This window comes from Rattus norvegicus, chromosome 9, assembly GCF_036323735.1.
Source record: "Rattus norvegicus strain BN/NHsdMcwi chromosome 9, GRCr8, whole genome shotgun sequence".
Lineage (NCBI taxonomy): Eukaryota > Metazoa > Chordata > Mammalia > Rodentia > Muridae > Rattus > Rattus norvegicus.
This window is the reverse complement of record NC_086027.1, coordinates 67269750-67291240: the sequence shown is the minus strand read 5'-3', so window position 1 is coordinate 67291240 and position 21491 is coordinate 67269750. Positions and strand designations below refer to the sequence as shown.

Here is a 21491-nt window from a genome sequence, read left to right as displayed (position 1 = left end):
GAGGACACTGCAGATCAGGAAAAGTGATTTGATGAACCCCGAGGGCTAGAAAGTTAAATGTCATGAATAGATGGGCTGAAATGGAAGACAGGAACCTCTTGACGATGTGGCCACGTGACAATAAGTTATTGAGGGTGGGGCTGGAAAGTGAGAATGAAAAGAGGAGCTGGCTTAAGGGACAGTTAAAATATAATTAATAGGTAAAGATGAGCTGACAACTGTGAGGAAGAATGGGGCAGATCTGAGGATGTTCAAGGCTGCACCCTACTCATGCCACTCTCTAGCCATCTACCCCTCCATGCCTGCACTATCCAACACAAAGTGCTGACATCTGCTATGGCTTTAGCACTGACACCAATGATATAAAACAAAATAAAACATATCCTCACCTTCATTAATAATAGTGAAACCAAAAATGGCACCTACCATCTACTAAACGTATTCCCCACTGTGGGTGCTATTCTTAGCATTTCCTTGGGTTCCTACGTTTAAATTTCCCAATAACCATTTGGTGCAGGTACCTAAAGGGTTCCATTTTATACAGGAACAATACGGAGGTGTGAGGCATTTAGTCAGCTTGCCAAAGTCTGTATTGCTCTTCAGAGTGTTCTGTAAAAGGCAGACTCCCATCCCTAACTCTAGTGTCTGTCTTCAGAGCCTGTGTGTAATCAGAGAATGGGCAAAGAGGCAGAGTGTCCAGAAGCTGGTGAGTGTTGTGTCTTTCATGAGTCCCACAGTGCCCTACACTGTCCCCTCACTGCCTGTGGAGAGGAGGTCACCTTTCTGGTGTTAATTTTCTGGACTCTTAAGCTAGACCATGGTCGGAGGCCATGGGAGAAGTGGTATGGGGCGCCTCATTTTTTACAGGTTCCTGCAGAAGTGCTGGTGGGAAGAGGAATTTACACAGGAGTCTCAGGACTCTGACTTGAGGTACAGATAGATTACTGGAGACTGCGCTCTCAACCTACTTGTAACACTGGCTTAAGCATAGCTGAAACATAAATTATTTTACTCCATGACCCTCTGGTTGAATTCTGTTCACAGTATGCTCGGCCCCCAGTCATTCCAGAAGATGGACAGTGATCTACCTCTATGGTGATAATGGCTGGCTCTATGTCATCGTAAGTAATCTTCACTCGTTTAGCTGCTTCTTTTGCATGGATGTAGGTATCAGCGGCCACAGTGCAGATGATCTGACCCACACAAATGACCTGCAGAAAAGCCACGTGCTGTTAGTTAGAACACAGACTCGGGGGTTAAGGATGTGGTTCAGTTGGCATGTTGCTTGCCTAGCAAGCACGAAGCCCTGGGTTAGATAGTCAGCACCACATAAACTGGCTACATGATGAGTTCAAGGCCAGCCTGGGATACATGACATCCTGTTTCAAAACAAAGACAAAAAATAAAACAGAGTCTCCCAAAAGCAATTAATGCTCTCACATTCTTATTTCACTCACTGATATTTTGGTGGCCAGAAGGAAGCCCATTTTCTTCCTTTCTTCTTTTCTCCCCCTTCCCCCTTTGTGATGTAGGAAAGCACCAGGGTTTGGCAAGGGTTTTTCAAGACAAGGTTTCTTTTTACACCAGGCTGGTCTAGAACTTAGGGATCCACATATCTTTGCCCCCCGAGTGCTGGGATCAAAGGCGTGTGCCACTGCAACTGGCATAGGAAGACCATTTTCTAGCCATGAAAATCCAACCTCCAACAGTGGCTTGACTGGGGCTAGAACTTAGTTACTTGGTTTAATGATTTGCCTGCTGTCTTCTCTGCTCATGTTCCCCATTGTCTCTGTAGCACACAGAGTGTACGGTCACTTTATGATTCTTTCTTTAAATGTCTTAGGCTTTACATTGCTTGCATGACATTTCCAACAGTTGGAAGCCTTCCTTGGAATATTTAAAGTTTTTTTGTCATAATCTCAAGGTGATTCAAGATGTCAAATGGAATGGAAGGGTGGCTGGGGCAGCCCCTGGGCTCTAGCAGTATTTACGATATAGGCACGAATCTGTGGATGTTGGTGCCATAACCAACAATGATTTTGACATTGGAGCGGAGTATTAGAATAACAAACCACACACCTCATTCTGTGCATAAAAAATCTCTCCACTGTGGTTATTATCTCCTGGGACATCCTCAGCTGTGATCACGTCAACCACACCCGGATATGCCAGGGCTTCTGACACATCAATTGACCTGGGAGGAATGTAAGGCAGGGTTTTAAGGTTGCAGAGGAAATCTTATGATACAGTAAGAGGATTCCACAGACAGAGAAATCTGTGATGAGTAAAACTAAATCATGGAGTAATAGTTCATGCTGAAAAATAAGAATAGGTTCTAACATTTATAACTATGCTTTAAAAATGACCAATTCTCACCCAGAAGCGATGACTATTCTAAATTGACCTAAATATATAATAAGCTATCAACTCGAAGATGAAATGGTGAACACATGTTAGTAGCAGATGCAATCACTGTGCATTTCCTTACGTGATCTTTGCATGGGCCCTGGTACTCGTGACGACGGTAAGGCAGAGTTCTTGATTAATTCGAGGCATGTCATCAACAAATTTAGCTTCCCCTGTGGCATGTTTAATGCCTGACTGGTGCATGATTGGGTGCCCAACAGGATCTTGCTCGGGCTGGTTGGGATCCACACACTGTTAAGAAACAAGACAAGATATTTGATACCAGACCTGGAGATTCGGTCTGTTGTGTTTGGTTTTACTTATAATCAAGGATAACTATAGGTGACTGGGTAACCAAGTCTGCAAATGGACACTAGTAAATATCTCTCAAGTATATGGTAAGGATATAATCTGCTCGCAAGACCCTTCGGTAAAGAAGATATCATTAATGTCCTCAAGGATTCTTCAGGCTGACTAGGAATTAGGACACACACAAAATAATAAGTTCTAGCATAGCTTGCAGTAAAGCACGATTTATACAACTGATAGAGGGCAGCCAATACACCCACATGTCTGAATGCATAGATTAATAAAGAGCCCTACGCACCTGGAACATCTGGATTCCTTGGGGTGTTTCTATGGGGAGGTCGTCTAGGGCACTCACAAACTTTTCTGGGATATCAGGAAACTTCTGAGGATCCTGGGGAAAGAGGTTACTTTGCATTTGATTTTACAACCTGAGCTACTGACCTGGGGAACAGGAACAGAGACAGAATGATCTGGGCTCATGAGATGGTTCAGTGAGTAAAGGTGTTTGCCATTGAATAAACCTGATAATCTGAGTTCAATCCCCAGAACCTACACGATGGAAAGGGAGAACTGACTAAGCTGTCCTCTGACACACACCCATACCCCCCCCCCCCCATGGAAAGAAAGAACGAATGAGAGAGAGAGAGAGAGAGAGAGAGAGAGAGAGAGAGAGAGAGAATTATCAAATCTAGTGTTCAAGATCTTTGATGTTGGCTTTGCTAAGAGAGCCCAGAAGTTCAAGTTCTGTAAACGAGTGGAAAAATTACCATTTCTGTTCAGACACTCAGAGAAGGGGAGGGTTGCTTCAGTAAGCATTCACAAGGTCTCCTTTTGAGTGATGAGGGTGAAGAAAATAGAATTAAACTAAATGTGTAATAATAGAGAATGTATGGTAAATTTGGATACAAAATTCTGCAATCATGAGAAATAATTTTGTAGAGATATATTTGTGGACACTGGAAAAACAGTTCTGGGACTCCAGCTGGGAAGCAGCCTCTAAATTCCACAGCTGAAAACCACAGTTACTCAAAGGAAGCAGGCAATCTTTGTATGTTCACTCTCCTTGCCTTCCTCCAAAGTTAATCCCCAGTCTCATCCCCAGCTCCAGGGCAGACTACCAGCTGTGGCCTTTCCTCCCTCTCTGCCCCAATTCGCAGAAGACTAAGCAGATCTTGGCAGGATAACCTGCTTTAATCCCCACCATGGATACCTCCAGTCACTTTTTTCTAACCCATCTCTGTCTCTAACTGTGAGCTCCCAATACCTAGAAACACATACAAGGCCCCCTACAAGGCAACACACAGCCACCACACTCCCATAAAAACCAGAGAGGGCAACAGAAACCAAGGAACAAAACATCCACCCAACAAAGACAAGACCAGAAAGTAGCACCTAGAGTTACAGTTATCCCAAATGCCAAATCCCAGATGCCTACATGTCAGTCTAAAACACAATCAGTAACAACCAGACAATATGTCTCCACAGGAGCCCAGGAACCCTACAGAGCAGGTCCTGAGTATCTCAACATAGCTGAAGCACAAGGACTCCAAAACAGCCTTTGTGAATCATTAGAGGTCCTTAAAGGGGGAATGAATGAACCCCTTAAAGAAATCTATGAAAAAACCAAGAGTGGGATTAAAATGAATCAAAACAAAATAAAACAGTCCAAGAGTTGCAAGTGGAGTTAATAAAGTAAACTCAAACTGAGGATAGTATAGAAATGAAAAAAATTAAGGAACTTGAATAGGAAACTCCAGGCAAACCTCACCACACGTTGAAGACAAGACAAAAGAAATGGGTATCTTGGTCAAAGAAAATGTTAAATTAAAAAAAAATCTTGGCACAAAGCATTCATGAAATCTGGAACATTATAAAAAGACTAAATCTAAGAATAATAGGAACAGAAGAAGGAGAAGAAACCCAGGTCAAAGGAACAGAAAATATTTTCAACAAAATCATAGAAGAAAACTTCCCCAACCTAAGGAAGAACATGTCTATTGCAGAACAAGAAGTGCACAGAACACCAAATAGATTGAGTCAGAGAAAAATTTCCCACATCACATTAGAGTCAACTAAATACCAAATGTCTAGAACAAAGGAAGACTATTAAAAGCTTCAAAGGACAAAAACCCAATAACATATAAAAACCAGACCTTTTGGACTAACACCTGATTTTTCAGTGGAGACTCTAAAAGCCAGAAGGTCCTGGCCAGATAGATGTTTTACAAACTCTAAGAGGCTACAGATGTCAACCCTGCTACACCCAGCGAAGCTTTTAATCAACATAGATGGAGAAACACAGTCTAAAATAAAACTATATTTAGGCAGTATCTATCCAGAAACATAGCCCTTCAGAAGGTTTCTTTCTTTCTCTCTTTCTTTCTTTCTTTCTTTCTTTCTTCCTTCCTTCCTTCCTTCCTTCCTTTCTTTCTTTCTTTTTCTTGGTCCATTTTCTTGTTTTGTTTTTTTTTTGCTATGTTTTGATTTGTTTCTTATTTATTTTATTTTAATATAATTCTTTAGTTGCTTGTTTGCTTTCTAACTAGAGACAGAAAGGGTGTGGATCTGGATAGGAGGGGAGATGTTGTGGTATATTTAAAAAAGGAGTTTCTTTTAACCCGAATTAGTCTGCACTGTAGGGCCACATGGCATCTGTGGGATATTTTCATCTCAGTCAGCAAAGCATCTCACCTGCTAAACTCCATCCCATCTCACATGGCCAATGGGTACTCTCTGAGCCCGGCAACAATCTCTCTACCCATCTAGTTCCCAAGGCAGGTTGCCACCATGCCAGACATACACATCCCAATTCTGTGGCGGCCTAGTCTGTCCAGCCACCACACAGTCTCTTGAACTCAATTAAATCGCCACATGAAAGAACACACAACACAATAACCTTTGATCCAATTGATAAGATAAAATTGCCCACCTAGATAAGATACAGGTTGCTCATCTAGATACCCAAAATCCTATACACATCCATCCCTTAAGAATAATCATAACAACCTGTAGATGTGCAGAGAGGAATCTTAACATCTGCTGCCATGTTCCCTCGGCTGCTCCCTCTCCTCCAGCTCCAGTCTCCTCTCCTCTCTAAAACTTTTCTCCTGCCTATCCTTCCTTCTCGTCCAATGAGAGGCCTCATTCTAACCTGTACCTGCCCTCACCTGCATGGTGACATCAACTTACATTTCACCCTTTCTAATTATCTCACTCTTCCTTCCGCTCTTCCACTCTTCCTCTCTCTCTCTCTCTCTCTCTCTCTCTCTCTCTCTCTCTCTCTCTCTCTTCCTCTCTTCCTCTCTTCCTCTCCTGGCTTGACACGATAAAAAAAAAAAAACCTTTGGGAGGAGTAGGGGAAGGGGAATATAATCAGATTATATTGTATGAAAAAAACCTATTTTTAGTAGAAGAAAAAAAGATATCCTTGCCTTGACTGACAAGTTTTACACCTGCGAAAATACTGTGATAAAGAAGGATATTTTAAAGTATGAATTAAAAAAAAGAAAAATGGTTTATGGAATATAAATAAGTGAAAAAGACTAGTTACTAAATTCATGCACAGTATATTTTCAGCATTGTAAAAATTATAAAAATATATAAAATATGTAAAATATAGGTATAAAACGAGTGACTTATATATTATAAAATGTTAACAGTGGTTAGGGTAGGCTTACTACCTTGTGGTTGAGTTTTGGATTTTGTTTCTTTAATGACAGCATGCGTATGCAATACGTAAGAGAACATAATGACTGGGCTGCAGCTCAGTGGTTCTCCACCAACACATGTGAGGCTCTAGTTATGTAACAAATGAAATAAAAGGATTCCAAGGGTTATGTATCTGATTAGCTATCTACATGTGGAAACAATACTCAGTAATAAGGGTATGTGATAGAACACAGGGATCTGTTGCTGATATGATGACCTGTGAATGGGAAGGACTGGCTGACCCAACAGCACAATGTTCTCAGTCAGTAAAGAGAGATGTAGGTGGCCATTTTCTGCTGTGTTTGTGTCAGTCAAAGGGGCACCCCTCGTGTTAGCGCACCATCAGTGCAGATGTGTTTAAAACTAAAGAATAGATCAGGTAATGGTCTATCTACCCATGGACACACCAGATAACCATCATCTATGGTACCATTAAAATATTTAATAACATTGAAAAAAGCGAAATAACCAAGCTTTACTAAGCAGTTACATCCACTCACCCACCCCACCTTCATACCAACTTAGAAAGGAAGGGTTCAGAAGGATGCCCACTGAAATCTTGGTAATGGTTGAATATTCAGTGGGGTTGAATGTTACATTTTCCTTCATTTGGATCTATAAGTATTAAAATATCATTTTTCTTCTTTCGACAAGAAAATTTTTTTGAAAAGAGGAAAACATGCAATTTGCTTACTGATGACTTTTCTTAGTAGTTGGACAAGTCTCTGGGGACACTAGCATTTATCGCACAGATGGAATCCTGCGGCTGCTCCCTTCTGAGACTCAGACAGAAGGCTGGAGCAGCTGCAGGGCCCCGCCTGGTACTATTCTCCCCGGGGTGGGGGTGGGGGAGTGGGGGATGTTCTCTGTGTACAGACTCAGGCACCCGGGGGCCTAGAGAAGCTATTTACCATTTCACTGAGCCATCGCCGCACTTTGAGGTAAAATTTGAAGAGCAAGCTGATGATGAGGGTGCGTCGGTACTCCACCATGCCGCCCTCAGCGTCTGGCGGGATGCGGATCTCCTCCAGGACCAATTGGCAGGCGTCACTCAGCATTTGGTCATCCCATTGCCTGGCAGAAACGAAGATGAACATCTGACGGAACAGTCAAAGACACCATGAGGTCTGTTCTCTCTCGGTTTCCGGTTGAAACACGATCACTGCCGTGGTGCAGTTGAGAGGAGGAACATTGCAAGACCAAGCAATCTGTTTTTAGAAGGGATGTTTGTCCTGCTGGACCTCTTATGGTGAGCGCAGGCTGTTAAGAGAGCAAGGTTGTCTATTTGTTCTCTGTCTTCAGCAAATGCCCTTCCATCTTCTACAGAGAACTGAAGCAACAAGCCAGCTCTATGCTCTGGGACGTTAGCCCCTAGACTCACAGACCAAACCCTTCCCTTTGTAAATTACTTAGTCTCCAGTATTTTGTTATAGTAACAGAAAGGGTGTTACCACAAGCAGGCAAACACCAAACGGCATGCATGAAAAAGGGGTGTAACAGTAGTCTCCTTTCAAGTTCAAACAAAATATCCTTAAGATACGCCATTAGCCTTTTGTAGTCATTATTATTTTGAGATAGGATCTTACATAGCTAAGACTGGCCTCTAGCATGTGATCCTCTTGAGGAACACCAGGTTCCTTAGTTTTCTTCAGACTCGGATTTAATGGTTGCCAAGTCTTCCTTTATTGTTCTTTTTTTTTTTTTTTTAAACTTCATAAACTGACCGTATAGATTTACTTAGGTTTAAAAAAATCAATCCTGCTAAAAACCAAAGGTTTCTGAAATCTGGAGTTCTGCTGTTGTCCCCAGCCTGGAGCCTGGCACACACACAGTGAATAACAGGTAGAGACTGAACCCCTTTACCAGGGCAACATTTCCATGGTTGTCTTAGAAGCAAGGGTTTAATTCCGTATCTGAGGAAAGCCACGTTAAATTCCATCCACTGGGAAAGAGCATATGTGGTTAAATACCAATTATTGCAAAAACACTAGTTGGAAAATTAAACAAACAAACAAACAAACAAAAAACCCAACTTTCTAGAAGCAGCCATTTTGAGCATTCCTGGGATGAAACCCTCTGACATTTCGAAGATCCCGTCTTCTTGGTGTAACTTAAGGATACCTTTTCATTTTCAGGATTCAGTATTGGATATATTTTCATTTTTTTGCAGGTCGATTACTTAAAAACAGTATTTACTTAAACTATGCAGCTTCTGTACAGAAACCTGACATACATGTTGCCAGGTCCTTTACTCAGGAGGCAGAGGCAGGCAGATCTCCGAGTTTGAGGCCAGCCTAGTCTACGGAATGAGTTTCAGGACAACCAAGGTCACACAGAGAAACCCTGTCTTGAAAGACGAAATTCTCTCTCTCTCTCTCTCTCTCTCTCTCTCTCTCTCTCTCTCTCTCAGAAAAATTTCCTCAGGTACAGTTTTAGTGAAAATTCAAGCAGGAAGCTGTGTGACTGTGACCTACCGTCCAATGAGCTGCTTGCAGGTTTGGCTTGCAGAGACGACAGTGGGGGCGACACTTCCAAAGAGCATCTGAAGATCTTTGATCGTGTTTGTGCCTTCCTCGAACTCCACGCTCATGCCAGCATTGACAATGGCAAAGGCATTTTCTTGACGTTGGGCCAACCGGAGTCCTGACACATACTGCCACTAGAGATAGAGATATTCAGAATGGTTAGTGCATGACATACACCAACTGCTCCTCCTCTCCCTGCGATGATGATGATGATGGTGGCGGTGGTGGTGGTGGTGATGATGATGGTGATGAGTGTGTGTGTGTGTGTGTGTGTGTGTGTGTGTGTGTGCGTGCGCACGCGCACGCGCGCATGTGCGTGTATACAAAAGTATGTGGAAGTAGAGACAAGAGGTCAACATCAAATGTCTTCTTCAGTTGCTTTCTATCTTTCTTTTTGAGACAGGATCTCTCCCTGAACCTGGGGTTTACCTATTGGCTATGTGGCTGCCCAGTGAGTTTCAAGGATCTGCTGGTCCCCGAGCCACCAGATCTGGGATCACAGACACAAGCGTACACCATCACCTCTGTTACTTTATTTATTTCTAATGGGGTGTTGGAGCTCGAACTTAGATTCTCATGTCTGCCATGGCAGGCATTGCACCCTCTGAGCATCTCCCCTGACTTCTGGTGATTGTTTACGGTAAAGATCCTACAGATGGCTAATCACACAGACACAGCTAGTGATGGCAGTTCGAGTGAGTATTGTCCTACCTTTGTGTCCCGTGTGTAGCAATGTTTAAACCTCAGCAACTCTGCTCATCTCCAGTTACGAGGACAATGTTAGTAACTTCTGCAAGGTTACAGTAAGTGGCAGGCTTCAGACTCTGTTTAAGCCCCAGGCTCTCTGCTTTTCATGGCTTCGCCTGAGACTATGGGGAAGTGACTCCACTGTCTGGGCTTTATTTGCTTTAAGAAGATATTGGGGTGGATCAGGTGGTGTGTGTCCCAGGCTGCTGGGTGAGATGAGGGCAGAGGTGGGGGCAGGGTGCCTCAGGTGAGCTGCCTAGTATTATGTTTTTCTATTTTTATTTGCTTTCTGTATAGGTTTCATTGGATGAGATCTTTTTGCTAAAGAAAAGCACTGAGCACCCCTGGAAGACACAGTCTCCAGAGTTCCAGATCTATACAATCCATTCTAGGGAGAATCCCATTACTGGCTTGGAACTCTAGCCCTAAGTGGAGAAACCTCTTTATGGTGGAGCAGTTTCGAGGCTGCAGGGCAAGTCAGTGGGACTCACTGGAGCCAGCATAAAGCATGTCGGTATAGAAGCTTTGGAAGAAGCAGTAACTGCTCATGAATTCCTGTGCTGAGCTGTTTGGTGGGGGCTTTCCTGCCCAATCCTGCTGCCTCCACATTCACAACTGCTTCCCACCTGAGTGACTGCACAGGCCTCCCTCTTGATCTGTCAGTCCTCTCACAACCGGGCTATCCTGTCGTGCTGGGCCGCCCACTGTACTGTAAACATCTCTTTCATAGAAACATTATCCTGCTTTTACAGTTCAAAGGTGGCCATGTGCTAAGACAGACACAAGCTCTGTGTTGTACCTGGCCTGCTCTGAGCTAGGTCCTGGCTGCTCTTCCAGTGTCCCTTCCCATGATGCTGTGGCTGCTGTGGTCTGGTCTGCCCACCCCCTCCATAGTCCTCTTACCTGGAATTGTGCCCTCCCTGCCAGATATGGACACTGTCGCAGGCTGTGTTGGGTCCTTGCTGTTTGTTCTTCACATTATGTCGCCTTGTCCCCAACCTCTGAAAATCCACTCATCCTCCTGCCCTCCCTTCTCAGCCTCACTACACTGACATCTAGGCCAGAGCTCCTTCAGCTCCATTGATGGTCCTCAGTGGCTGAGTTTCATTCCCTGTTTCTAGTCTTTCCCAACGACTTAGACAACTTGGAGGAAAGACCCTGAGACCTTTTAAATAAGCTCCTACACTCTCTTCCCAGATTAACATTGCGCTGTAGAATAGTAGTCACTTAGACCGATGATTCCACTTAAACTACCCAGTTTGTAACTAATGGTAATTGGCAAATAGCTTCATAATAAATTTTCAGTTCATCAGGAACTTCTGAGGCTGATATCGCTATACATTTATACACTCTTGGCTAGGATGTACTTTCATCCATAACCAAAGTTTCTGCTCACCCAGATGGTTCTGTTTTTTGCATGGCTACTGCCCCCTTAGGCACATGCCCAAAAAGTCCTAAGGTGACTCCTCTATGGAAACAACTCCAATGGCCATCTGGGAATTAATTCCTCCCAAACTCTCTCAGAAGCAGTTCAGTGAGTGGTCTGCTGTTGGAAACATGCAGCAGGTGGACACTCGAATGAAGACACAGGAACCTCACCTGACCAGAGTAAGGAATGAAAACAGACAAGGCAACCTCTTCTGGTTTCAAGCTGGCCTCAGGCAACCGCTCAAGGAAAGGGCCATTTAAAGGGATCTGCCGTTGTCCTTCTGTTAGAGAAAAGGATCCCGGTGAAGATTTGCTTACCAAACAGGGACTACCTAAAATGAACCGATGTGGGCTGTGAGTCAGAGCCCAGGAGACTGAGTTCCAGCCCCAAGCCTGGGCTGCCTGAGGCAAATCGTGGAACCTTTGGGGCCCAGGCTTCAGATTAACAGGGTTGCACCAGGTGAGCTAAAAGTCCCATAGTCCATGGCATTCACTCACAAACACTGGACTTAACCGATCTTTAACGTAATTGGGAAACAACCTGCTACAATGTATAACATTTCCCAAACAAGAAAAGAGAGATCCCAGGTAGTTAAATTACTTTTCCAAAAAGGCACATTGTACATGTGCATGTACGTGTGCGTGTGCATGCGTGTTCATGCGGGTGCACATGTCTTTGTGAGGAGACTTGTACCACAGTGTGACCCTCAGATGTCAACCTTGGATGTTGTTCCTCAGGCTCTGCATACCTAGGTTTCTTTTCTCACAGGGTCTCTCACTTGGCCTTGAACATAACCTGTTAGAAGGCTGACTGGCCAGGGATCTGCTTGCTGTCCCTCTCCAGCTTCTGGGGTGACAAGAGAGCCGCCATGCTTGGACTTTCCTCCCTCGTTGGTTCTGGGGATGGACCTCGTGTTCTGATGCACCAAGCTCTTTACTACTGAGCTTCCCATCCAGCCCTTTCTGTTTTTCTTTGATTAAAATTAGAAGCATGTGTGTTTTTCTTAGATAGGTACAATTATTTGAACCAGTCTTTAAAATGTAATTTTAATAGACGGAAAGGGGCTTTACACTGGCAGTGCTGTGAATAACACCAATTTGCTTTCACTCCCCTAAGTTTAGTTTTGTTCCACAAAGCTCATACTGGAATAAAAAGAGGAGTCAGGAGCAGTGTATAAAAACTGCATTCTTTTCAAAGTCAGGGAAAGGAACATGTCATAAACTTATGACAAAACTGTCATAAGCCCCCAAGAAGCCTCTCACTATTTTCTCTGCGTTCATTGGCTTATGAATTGTCTGAGCGTGTGCTGTGGTTCTCATGTGGCCGTCAGAAGACAGCAGGTAGCACTCAGTTTTCTCCTTCAGCCGTGTGGGTCCCAGGGATCAAATTCAGGTTACCAGGTTTGGCAGCAAGTCCTTAACCCACTGAGTCATCTCAGCAGCCCCGATCCCGTTCTCAAATTTCTTTGTCTCTATAATTTGGACGCTTATAAATAGGTCAAACATTTAAGAAAAGTATCAAAGACATTAAGTCCAGTCTATAAGCGCAGATCATCTGGAAGATAGGTCATCACAGCTTCTACCGTAGGTTTGAGGCGATGTTTGAGGCTCAGGGGGCCAAGCAAGATATTCTTGAGTCCCTAGTTCATAGTATACAGCAGGGTCTATGTAAAAATATAAATGTAAAATCAAATGCCCAAGGCTTGGCCTCTTACCTTTAGATATCACATTGATGGTAGCGTTTCCAGCTGCCAAAATGGGGTTGAGGTCAGAAAAATCAGGCCTGCTTACAACATGTCCCCCTAAAGTCTAATAACAGATGACATAAACAAGTTTCATTCAGTTACCTGACAGGTAAGGAATCATGTACACAGTAAGTTTTTAATTCTCCTTTTTGCTCCACAGAAAGATCTGGGAGCATTTGGAAGCTGCTAAATAATCCTGACACCATGCTCTGTGCAGTTCATGTTTGACCCACCTAAATGCTGCTGGCTGAGGAAATACTTGTGGGCAGTGAGGAGAAATAGTTTCTTGGAGAAAAGGTCTCAACGCACATTCAGAATGCCTGCTCAGAAGCATATTTTGATATGTGTGTTCCTTTATGAAGCCAAGTAAGAAAGGTGAGTGGGAATTTGGGGAGTGATGTCAGCAGGTTAGAGGGGAACCTGAGGGTGTGGCCAAGGGGAATAAAGGGGACTTGGAGAGCCTGAAGCTCCAGTAAACAGACCTGGGCTGCGTAGCCCTGTGGCCAAGAAACCTGATGCTTCCCTGTGACTTTAAGCCTTCAGGAAAGTCTGCTTAGGACAGGCTTGAACAGGGATCTTTAGGGGACTTAGGGGAACAAGCTTATTGAGATGAGCAATGTCATTTAGGAAATAAACACAAGATGCAGACGCCAGAATATGTGGTAGATTTGTGGATCAGCAGAAGCTGGAGACAATCATAGCAAACTGTATCTGCCTGCCCACCACATCCTGAAGGCTTGCCCAGCATGCTTGCAGTGAGGAGTGGTTTGAGCCAATTAACTTAAAAAATCATAAGTAATGGGAAAAACCCAGTAAGTGAGACATCTAGATGACTGGGGGCCCAAGGATGTGTGCGTGGGGATATGTATCAGAAATGGACAGCAGACCAAAGGTCTAAGAGGAGAACCAATTAGAAGAGTTTTAGGCGAAGGTGGGATCTTGTTAGCTATACCCAAATAAGATGTATCTCACAGACAGTCTGAGCTGGATGGGAGCCTAGACACAATCCCATTTGGTTGGTTTTTAGTTTCCAAACTCAAGTGACTACAGTTTAAGGAGTTTGGGTGGCTTCCCTAGGATCCTATAATACACAGGTGATTGGGACAAGAATTTGTCTACATCATAATTTGTTTTATGCATCATTTCACACATGCATACACACACACACACACACACACACACACACACACACACACACACAGATACCCTGGATTATTTTATAGAACATACAGCCATATTCCTAATCTGGGGCCCTGCAAGTGTCCTCAGATGCTTCAGGAGAGCTTGATGGGTTTTGGTCTTCTCCTTCGGTTGCTCCAATGTCAGAGAATGCAAGATGTCCTTCATTTGCGCCAGGCTGTGCCTTGCTCCTATTGTCACCCCTGAAGGCAAGAGAATAGAACACAAGCGCACCGTGAGATATAAGTCGAGGGGCGTGGAAACACGTTTCTGAATCAGTCTGCTCCTCATATATTTATTTAGGATGATAATTAGGGATTCTTCTGACAAGTTGCCTTATTGTGATGGTTAACATTTATAGTCAACTTGATTGGGTATCTGAGGGTGTTCCCAGTGATTAACTAACAGGGTCTCCTTGCTCAGTCTGGGCAGTGTTGTCTCATACTGTGGGGACCCACACTGGGGAGAGAAGAGCCCGAGTTTAACACTAAACCATAGACAAGAGAACTGAGCACTTGACATCGCTGCCTGGGGGAACCATGTGACCAACTGCTTCCAGTACCCCTTCTCATGATTTCCCTGTCACATATGTGTGCCCTTGAACAGAGATCCTCCCTTAAGCTTGTTTCCTCCTGGGTATTTTGCCCCAGCAATGAACAAGTAACTAATACAAAAGGAATTCTTTGCCCGCTCCCTAAGCGCTCCGGTCAGCCACACCTGTCCTGCCATGATGGAATAAAATGCTTGAAACCAGGATCCAGCATAAACCTTTCCTCTTTTCAATACACTTCTCTCAGGTGTTTTGTCATAGCGATGAAAACCCAAGACAATCTTCAAACATTAGGTACCAAATCCTTTTTCTCAGTCATAGTCATGCTTGCCTTGGATTTTAGATATTAACCACAGATAACCAAAATCCAACACTTCATTTACTTTCCCTGAGTAGATGACCAAATGCAGAAATTCTAAATCCCCCGCTTTTTCCTGAGATAATTTTGCTACACCATGGAGCCCAGGCTGGCTCCACAGTCCTTCTTGCTTCAGCCTCATGGATGCTATATTACAGTGTGTGCCAGTTCATTAGGACTTCAAAGCTCTTTTTGAAGATCACTAAACTAGCAGAATTTCCCGTCCACCCGCTCTTCTTCCTCAGTCATCTCTTCCCTTTGCCCTTCCTCTTTAAAAGGAGAGTAGGAGCAGACGCTTGCTTGCAGGCTAGCTTTACCCACGGGTGTGCCAACAGTAGGGTTGTCTTACCGGGGCTAATAGGATCCCCAGGGAAGTGACTAAAAGAAAATCTCACTGTGCACCAAGAACTAATTCACACACTGGACATAAAAACATGCGCATTTATCTGTGGTGTTAGAGTGTCATGGAGGGAGGATGAGGGAGACAGTGCTTACTGCTCCTGGGAGGGATGGCGGTGAAGAAAAGTTGGAGCGCAGATGTAGCTCTGCCAGCTCTGTTCCTCCTCTGGACAACCTCACTGCACCCTTCTCAGTGACCTCCCCTTACCCGTGTATAAGCCTGGATAGCGTCTCTTACACATCTTTTCCTATATCTACATCCATTCTTAACGATATTCCAACAGTTAGGAAAAAAATGAATGGGCCAACTACTTAGATTGGCATGTGAGAGGGACAGCGAGAAAATACCCAGTTGGCTTCTTTTTCATGCTGGCATTTTTATCTATTTAGGGCTAGTGTTTTTAGCTCCTATCACCTATTGATTATCTACCGAAATGTGTTGTTTGGGGTTGATGGTGGGATGACTCAGAGAGCCTTGTGTATACATTATAAGCATAAAAAACAGGCTCTGTCCCCCGCTTGGGGGGCTGAGGGAGCTTATTTCCGTTCTTTGATTCTTGATTCTGAATCTTTCATAGGATTCTGGAGACTCCAAGGGTATGACCCAGGTCTGTTTCTTAGGGTTGTCATAAAAGAGACAGGACAGGGCACGTGAACACACTTGGCAACTCGTGAAAAGAGTGAAAGAAAAAAAATAAAGTTGCCCATGGTTGCATTTTAAATTTTGTGGCCAAAAATTGTGTGTGTGTGTGTGTGTGTGTGTGTGTGTGTGTGTGTGTGTGTGTGTGATGCTCCTAAAGAAAGAAAATATTTGACCAATTTTTCTGTATGTGGCTGAGCTCTTTGTCTCTTTGGAATCTTCTTGGTGTTAATGGCTTTGATGACAATGTGATTCTCGGTGACATAGCTGAGCGAGACAGTCTGAAGACGCTTATAGAGAACATACAGTAGGTAGAAGTGGCTTTGGATGAATAATGAAGTCAGGTATCCTGTGACATGTCACTGATTATTATTGGCTCTCCACCGAGCCTAGGTTGATGCTGTACGCTAACCAATTGTGCCACTGGAGTTCTGACGCCTCATTTGAAACACAAGATGCTTACCACTGTTTGCAGTGTCCACAAGATTTAGTTCTGGAAGCCCAAGTGGGGATATAAAAACTGGATGGAATTCATTATTAAATTTCATACCGGGCCCTTAAGGAGAAAGACAGGAAGCAATTAGAAAGAGAGAACAATGGGTTACTGGTAAGACAGAGTAAAACTGAAGATGTATAGAACTTATTTGCAAAAAGAAAAAAAGAAGTCACTATCAAGGACTGTCAGTCCCATGAATAGAAATGAGCTGTTTCCACGAAGAGTTTAAGGAGGAGCACAGAGGCTTAGGTTAACAGGTCTAAACTAAAACCCACGAGATAGCATACCCACTGCGGTGTTCCCCATGACGAGTGGGGCTTCGGGGTAGCTGGCTTTCAGTTCCAGGAGGTCATTCAAGGTCACAGGCATGATCCAGATGGTCCTCTCCCCTTGGAATGTCAACCTCCTCTTGTGTGGATCCTCTGCCATTCTCTGTAGAGAAGCAAAGCCACTGTACCTTCCAGCATCCACAGGGTCTACTGGCCACATTAGCTTTTCTGGAGAATTAAAATGTACACTGAACCTGGCCTCTGAGGAGGAGCTGGGTTCTCTGATAACTTACCCCACCACTAAATCCACATATGCACATGCCCTGGAGTTTGTATTTTCTATCTATAAATGGCAACATTGCTACAAGCCAGGTGGAGAGAAGCTGAGAATACTTTTCTCTTTGGTTCTGGTGAAAATTAAGTCTATTAAGTGTGACCCAGAGAGACTCATTTTGGGGTCAAATGAACAGTGACTTAAAGAAAAATTTTCAGTGAACACTATTCCCTTAAAAATGAAAAAAACTCACTTGTTTATTTGTGTGTATATGTGTGCTATGTGTTGTATGTCTATGTGTGGGTTGTGTGTCTTTGTGTGTTGTGTCTCTTTGCATGTTATGTCTCTCTCTGTGTTATGTTTCCATATATATATATATATATATGGGGAATTGATTTTTTTTTACAACCCTGCATCTGTCTATCTAGTATACTTATTAGGTATACAACTTTTTAAAAAAGATTTATTTATTTTATATATAGGAGTACACTGTAGCTGTCTTCATGCACACCAGAAAAGGGCATCAGATCCCATTACAGATGGTTGTGAGCCACCATGTGGTTGCTGGGAATTGAACTCAGGATCTCTGGAAGAGCAGTCAGTGCTCTTAACCACTGAGCCATCTCTCCAGCCTGGCATACAACTTTAAAATACTGACTCATAGCCAAGTTTTCACACACTGGGGGACATGAGGCACTGGGTTCTGAGATCCTCTCTCTCCTCTCATGTTCTCTCCAGGGCAGAGCCCACATACAGAGCCCTGAGCAGGAGTACCGGCATACCAGAATGGGACTTCTGCTATTTCCCCCTTTTGTTTTTTGTTTTTTTTCTTTACTAGGTTGGGCCAGGAGTTAACTGTATGAACAACACAATTCCATTGTCCTATGATTGATTTTACTGCCACTTTACTGTTTTATAAATGGCCTTTAAGATATCCAGTAGCACCTGTGTACTGTGCTGTGTACGGTGTATTGGAAGAACTGAACAAGTCCCCGGAGAATGACTCCATCATGGTGGACACACCCCCTTCTCTCTCTCTCTCTTTTTTTTTTCCTTTTTTTTTTTTCTTTTTTTCGGAGCTGGGGACCGAACCCAGGGCCTTCCGCTTGCTAGGCAAGCGCTCTACCACTGAGCTAAATCCCCAACCCCCCCCCCCTTCTCTTAACTAGAGCGTTCTATGCAATACAAAAGGGCGTGTGCTACATTGTATCAGACAACAACAAGAGCAAAGCAACTTACGATCAGCTCAGGAGGAAAGATAGGCTCCTGCGATGGGTCCAAGGGCTGGAACTCGTCCTCATTGTACAGTTTAGTACACATCTCAAGAAAACACAGCAGAACACAAATGGAGCCTCAGAGTTACTGAGAGACACACAGCGATATTCAGGTGTGGCATTCCTCCTGACACACTGACACAAAGTGAGATGAGGGAGGCACAGGGCTGCACACACACTCCCAGGACTGAGCATTGGTCTTCTGCTCTGGTTCACCTGCATTATTGTGGGTACTTATTTTTGTGAGCACAAATGTGCCTGAGGTGCTTAGTAATGATTGTCAATTCTAAAGACTCTAGAATCCTCCAGGAGCGAGCCTTTAGGTATGTCTGTGAGGGAGAATCCAGACTGGATTAACTGGGATGGACAGACCTACCCTGTATATGAGTGTTACCGTCCCATGGGCCTGGGTCCAGACTGAGTAACTAGGAAAGAGCCCACCTCTCTCTGCTGCAAAGGCAGTGTGACCAGCTGTCTTAGTCTCCTGCCGCCTTGCCTTCCCACCACTCTGTGCTGTGCTCTCAACTGAGACTCTTAATGACATAAATTTCACTTATTTTTGCCTTTAAATGACTGACAAAAATAGATACATTTGGAGTTTTACTAATGCTTCTTGAATCGATCCCAATTGAAGTAGGAAAAGCAGAGACATACCCTTTCCTTTGTGCTCTCAGAACACCCTTCGTCTAGATCCATGCAGCATTTTCCAGATCCCTTCATTTGGCAAACAGAAGACTCCTTGGGAAATAACACGGTTAGAGTTAGCTTTGTGGTCGGTTTTCTGAACAAGCTGCCCCAGGCCCCCATTTCTGTAACCCCTATCCCTGGGGGAGTGAAAAGTTTATCTGCTGATTCCACACTTGTGTTTTTGGCTGAGTGTACAGAGGTCCCTGAAACATTTGTGTCTCATCTTGTTACTGCTTCTTCAGTTCCCAGTAAAACATAGGTAACAAGACTTGGAAACAGCAAGCACACGCTTGTAGTCCCAGCATTTGGGAAGTAGAGGCAAGAGGATTAGGGGTTCAAGGCCATCCTTAGAAACATAGCAAGATTGATGCCAGCCAGTCTGGGCTGTAAAACCCTGACTCAAAAAAACCCAAACAAATCAAAACAAACAAACAAACAAAAGAGAGAAGCGAGGATGTGTGTAGCTCAATGGGCTGACGTGTAAAACCCTTGGCTGCATCCTTAGTACCATGAACAACAGTAAGAATGCTTAAACTCTTCATGAGTATGGGAGGTTAGGTAAGAGGCTATCCTGCTATTAAATAATTAGAGAAAAATAAAGGGGGCACACAACTGTGGGGACTTGCAAACTGTCACTCTGGGCTCGGGGGAGGAGTCAGGGGATTAAAGCCCATGGGCTCAGCCACTGGGGCTTCCCACTGGAATGGAGACACACAGAGGATAGTGCTGTGGTGGTCAACCCAAGCAGATTGCTTTTCTCCTCACAGTGACTTATCGAGAGTCTTTAGTAAAGTCTTGAGAAGTCAAGATGCCTCTAAAAGTTTTCTATATAAAAATAAAAATGAAATAAAATTTGGGATTGTTTGTACATTACTGAAACCATCATGAATTATTTGGAGGATTCAAATGGCTAATCATTTAATTAAAGTTTCAGGGCATTTCATGTGGGACTAAAGGGTTACCTTTTGGGCCTGAATTTGTTAGCTTGTTGCAAATATCAACTCTTTTCCTCCTCCCCATTTCTGCCTGCCCTCCCTCCTCTCCCTGTTACTCTCCCTCTTTTTCTAATCGTTCTAATACTTTAGTGAGTTAAGATCTCACTGGAGCCTAGGCTGACCTTGAAGTAAACCCAGGCTGATCTTGGATTTCTGGCAATCCTCCCGTCTTAGCCTTCCAAGGCCAGGATTGCAACTCTGTACCACAATAGCCAGTTTCAAGTTCTCACCTTCTCTTGTCATTGTGTGAACCATTCCAAAGGGTGTGGTGACAATTCGGAGGCAATGAGTGTCATATTTAAAATCAAGAGTCTAGTTCCTGGTTTAGCAGGAGCCAGGCTGGCGTGTTAAATTGGGATAATAAAGCCCTTCTCAAAATGTTTTGATATACTTGACGATGGTGAGAAAAATCTCACACTGTCTGACACACAGACCTGCTGGGAAAGTGAGAGCCAATATTTTGAACTCCAAGACCATTTCTACAGAATTAATGAGGGGCTTGGGTACTGTGAGCTGTGCACTGGAAAGGTACTAGTTCTTTGTACCTTTTATTACATACTATATATATAATACCATATATTTACATATATATGTATATAACACACACACACACACACACACACACACACACACACACACACACACACACATATATATATATATATATATATATATATATATATATATATATATATATATATATAGACTACAAAGAAGACCATATAGTTTTAGACTGGAGAATATGAAGAAGGCTGTGTCTGTAGGTTAAAGAAAGTGGCAAGACTCTGGTCACTATTATGACTTACCCTAAAGAGTAACTTAGGAATTAAAGTTTCCTGAAAATTTTCATTAGTAGCATAACATGTTTCCAAAGTTGTTTTATTTTTTTTATTTTTAGATAAAGTCTCAAGTATCTCAGAATGACTGGGCCTGGCTGTGTGGCTAAGGATCACCCTCCTGCCTCTACTACTTGAGTGTTGGATAGCAAGCATACTGTGCAGTGCCTGGGTGCTGTGGTGCTAAGGCTTCATGCATGCTGGGCAAGCACTCTACCAACTGAGCCACACCCTGGCTCCTCAAAACTTACGGTATTCGAAATGAATTTGTATATTTTGAATTATTTCCGGTCAACAAAGTGATATAAACATAATTTTTATCATGAAAAGTTGGTTCTGAAAACCACGTACTTCAGGACTGCATCTGCGTGCATTAACCATAGTCTCCAGCTTTCTCCATGTTCTGTGGCTCCTCTGCTCTTAGCTTTGAAAGTAACTTGGGATCTTGGCTTACTGCAGCCTTGCTGCCTGGGGGTTAGATCTGGTTATGACTGGCCCGCTCCTTCTTGGAAGCTGCCTTTCTGTCTCTCCTTTGTCACACTGACCTTTGTGAAGATTCCCTTCTTCACAGGGCACTGTAGTGGACCACTCGCTGCCCCCACTCCCCACTGCCCCTCTCCACTGCTCCCTTCCCACCGTCCCCTCCCCAGGTTTAACCTTCTCACG

General features: G+C 43.7%; 1 protein-coding gene across 1 annotated transcript in view; it reads right to left on the bottom strand.

Moving 5' to 3' along the window:
• Nucleotides 1-21491, bottom strand: part of Aox4 (aldehyde oxidase 4) — a 56928-nt gene that overhangs the window by 21124 nt on the left and 14313 nt on the right. Inside the window, exons 7-19 of the mRNA NM_001008523.2 lie at nucleotides 18962-19045; nucleotides 18273-18353; nucleotides 16778-16922; nucleotides 16458-16550; nucleotides 14099-14250; nucleotides 12839-12932; nucleotides 11295-11404; nucleotides 8898-9082; nucleotides 7335-7497; nucleotides 3014-3106; nucleotides 2489-2658; nucleotides 2080-2194; nucleotides 1089-1211 (exon numbers count right to left, since the gene is read on the bottom strand). Coding sequence (NP_001008523.2) covers nucleotides 1089-1211; nucleotides 2080-2194; nucleotides 2489-2658; nucleotides 3014-3106; nucleotides 7335-7497; nucleotides 8898-9082; nucleotides 11295-11404; nucleotides 12839-12932; nucleotides 14099-14250; nucleotides 16458-16550; nucleotides 16778-16922; nucleotides 18273-18353; nucleotides 18962-19045 — 1608 coding nt within the window. The remainder of the gene's footprint in view (nucleotides 1-1088; nucleotides 1212-2079; nucleotides 2195-2488; nucleotides 2659-3013; nucleotides 3107-7334; nucleotides 7498-8897; nucleotides 9083-11294; nucleotides 11405-12838; nucleotides 12933-14098; nucleotides 14251-16457; nucleotides 16551-16777; nucleotides 16923-18272; nucleotides 18354-18961; nucleotides 19046-21491) is intronic.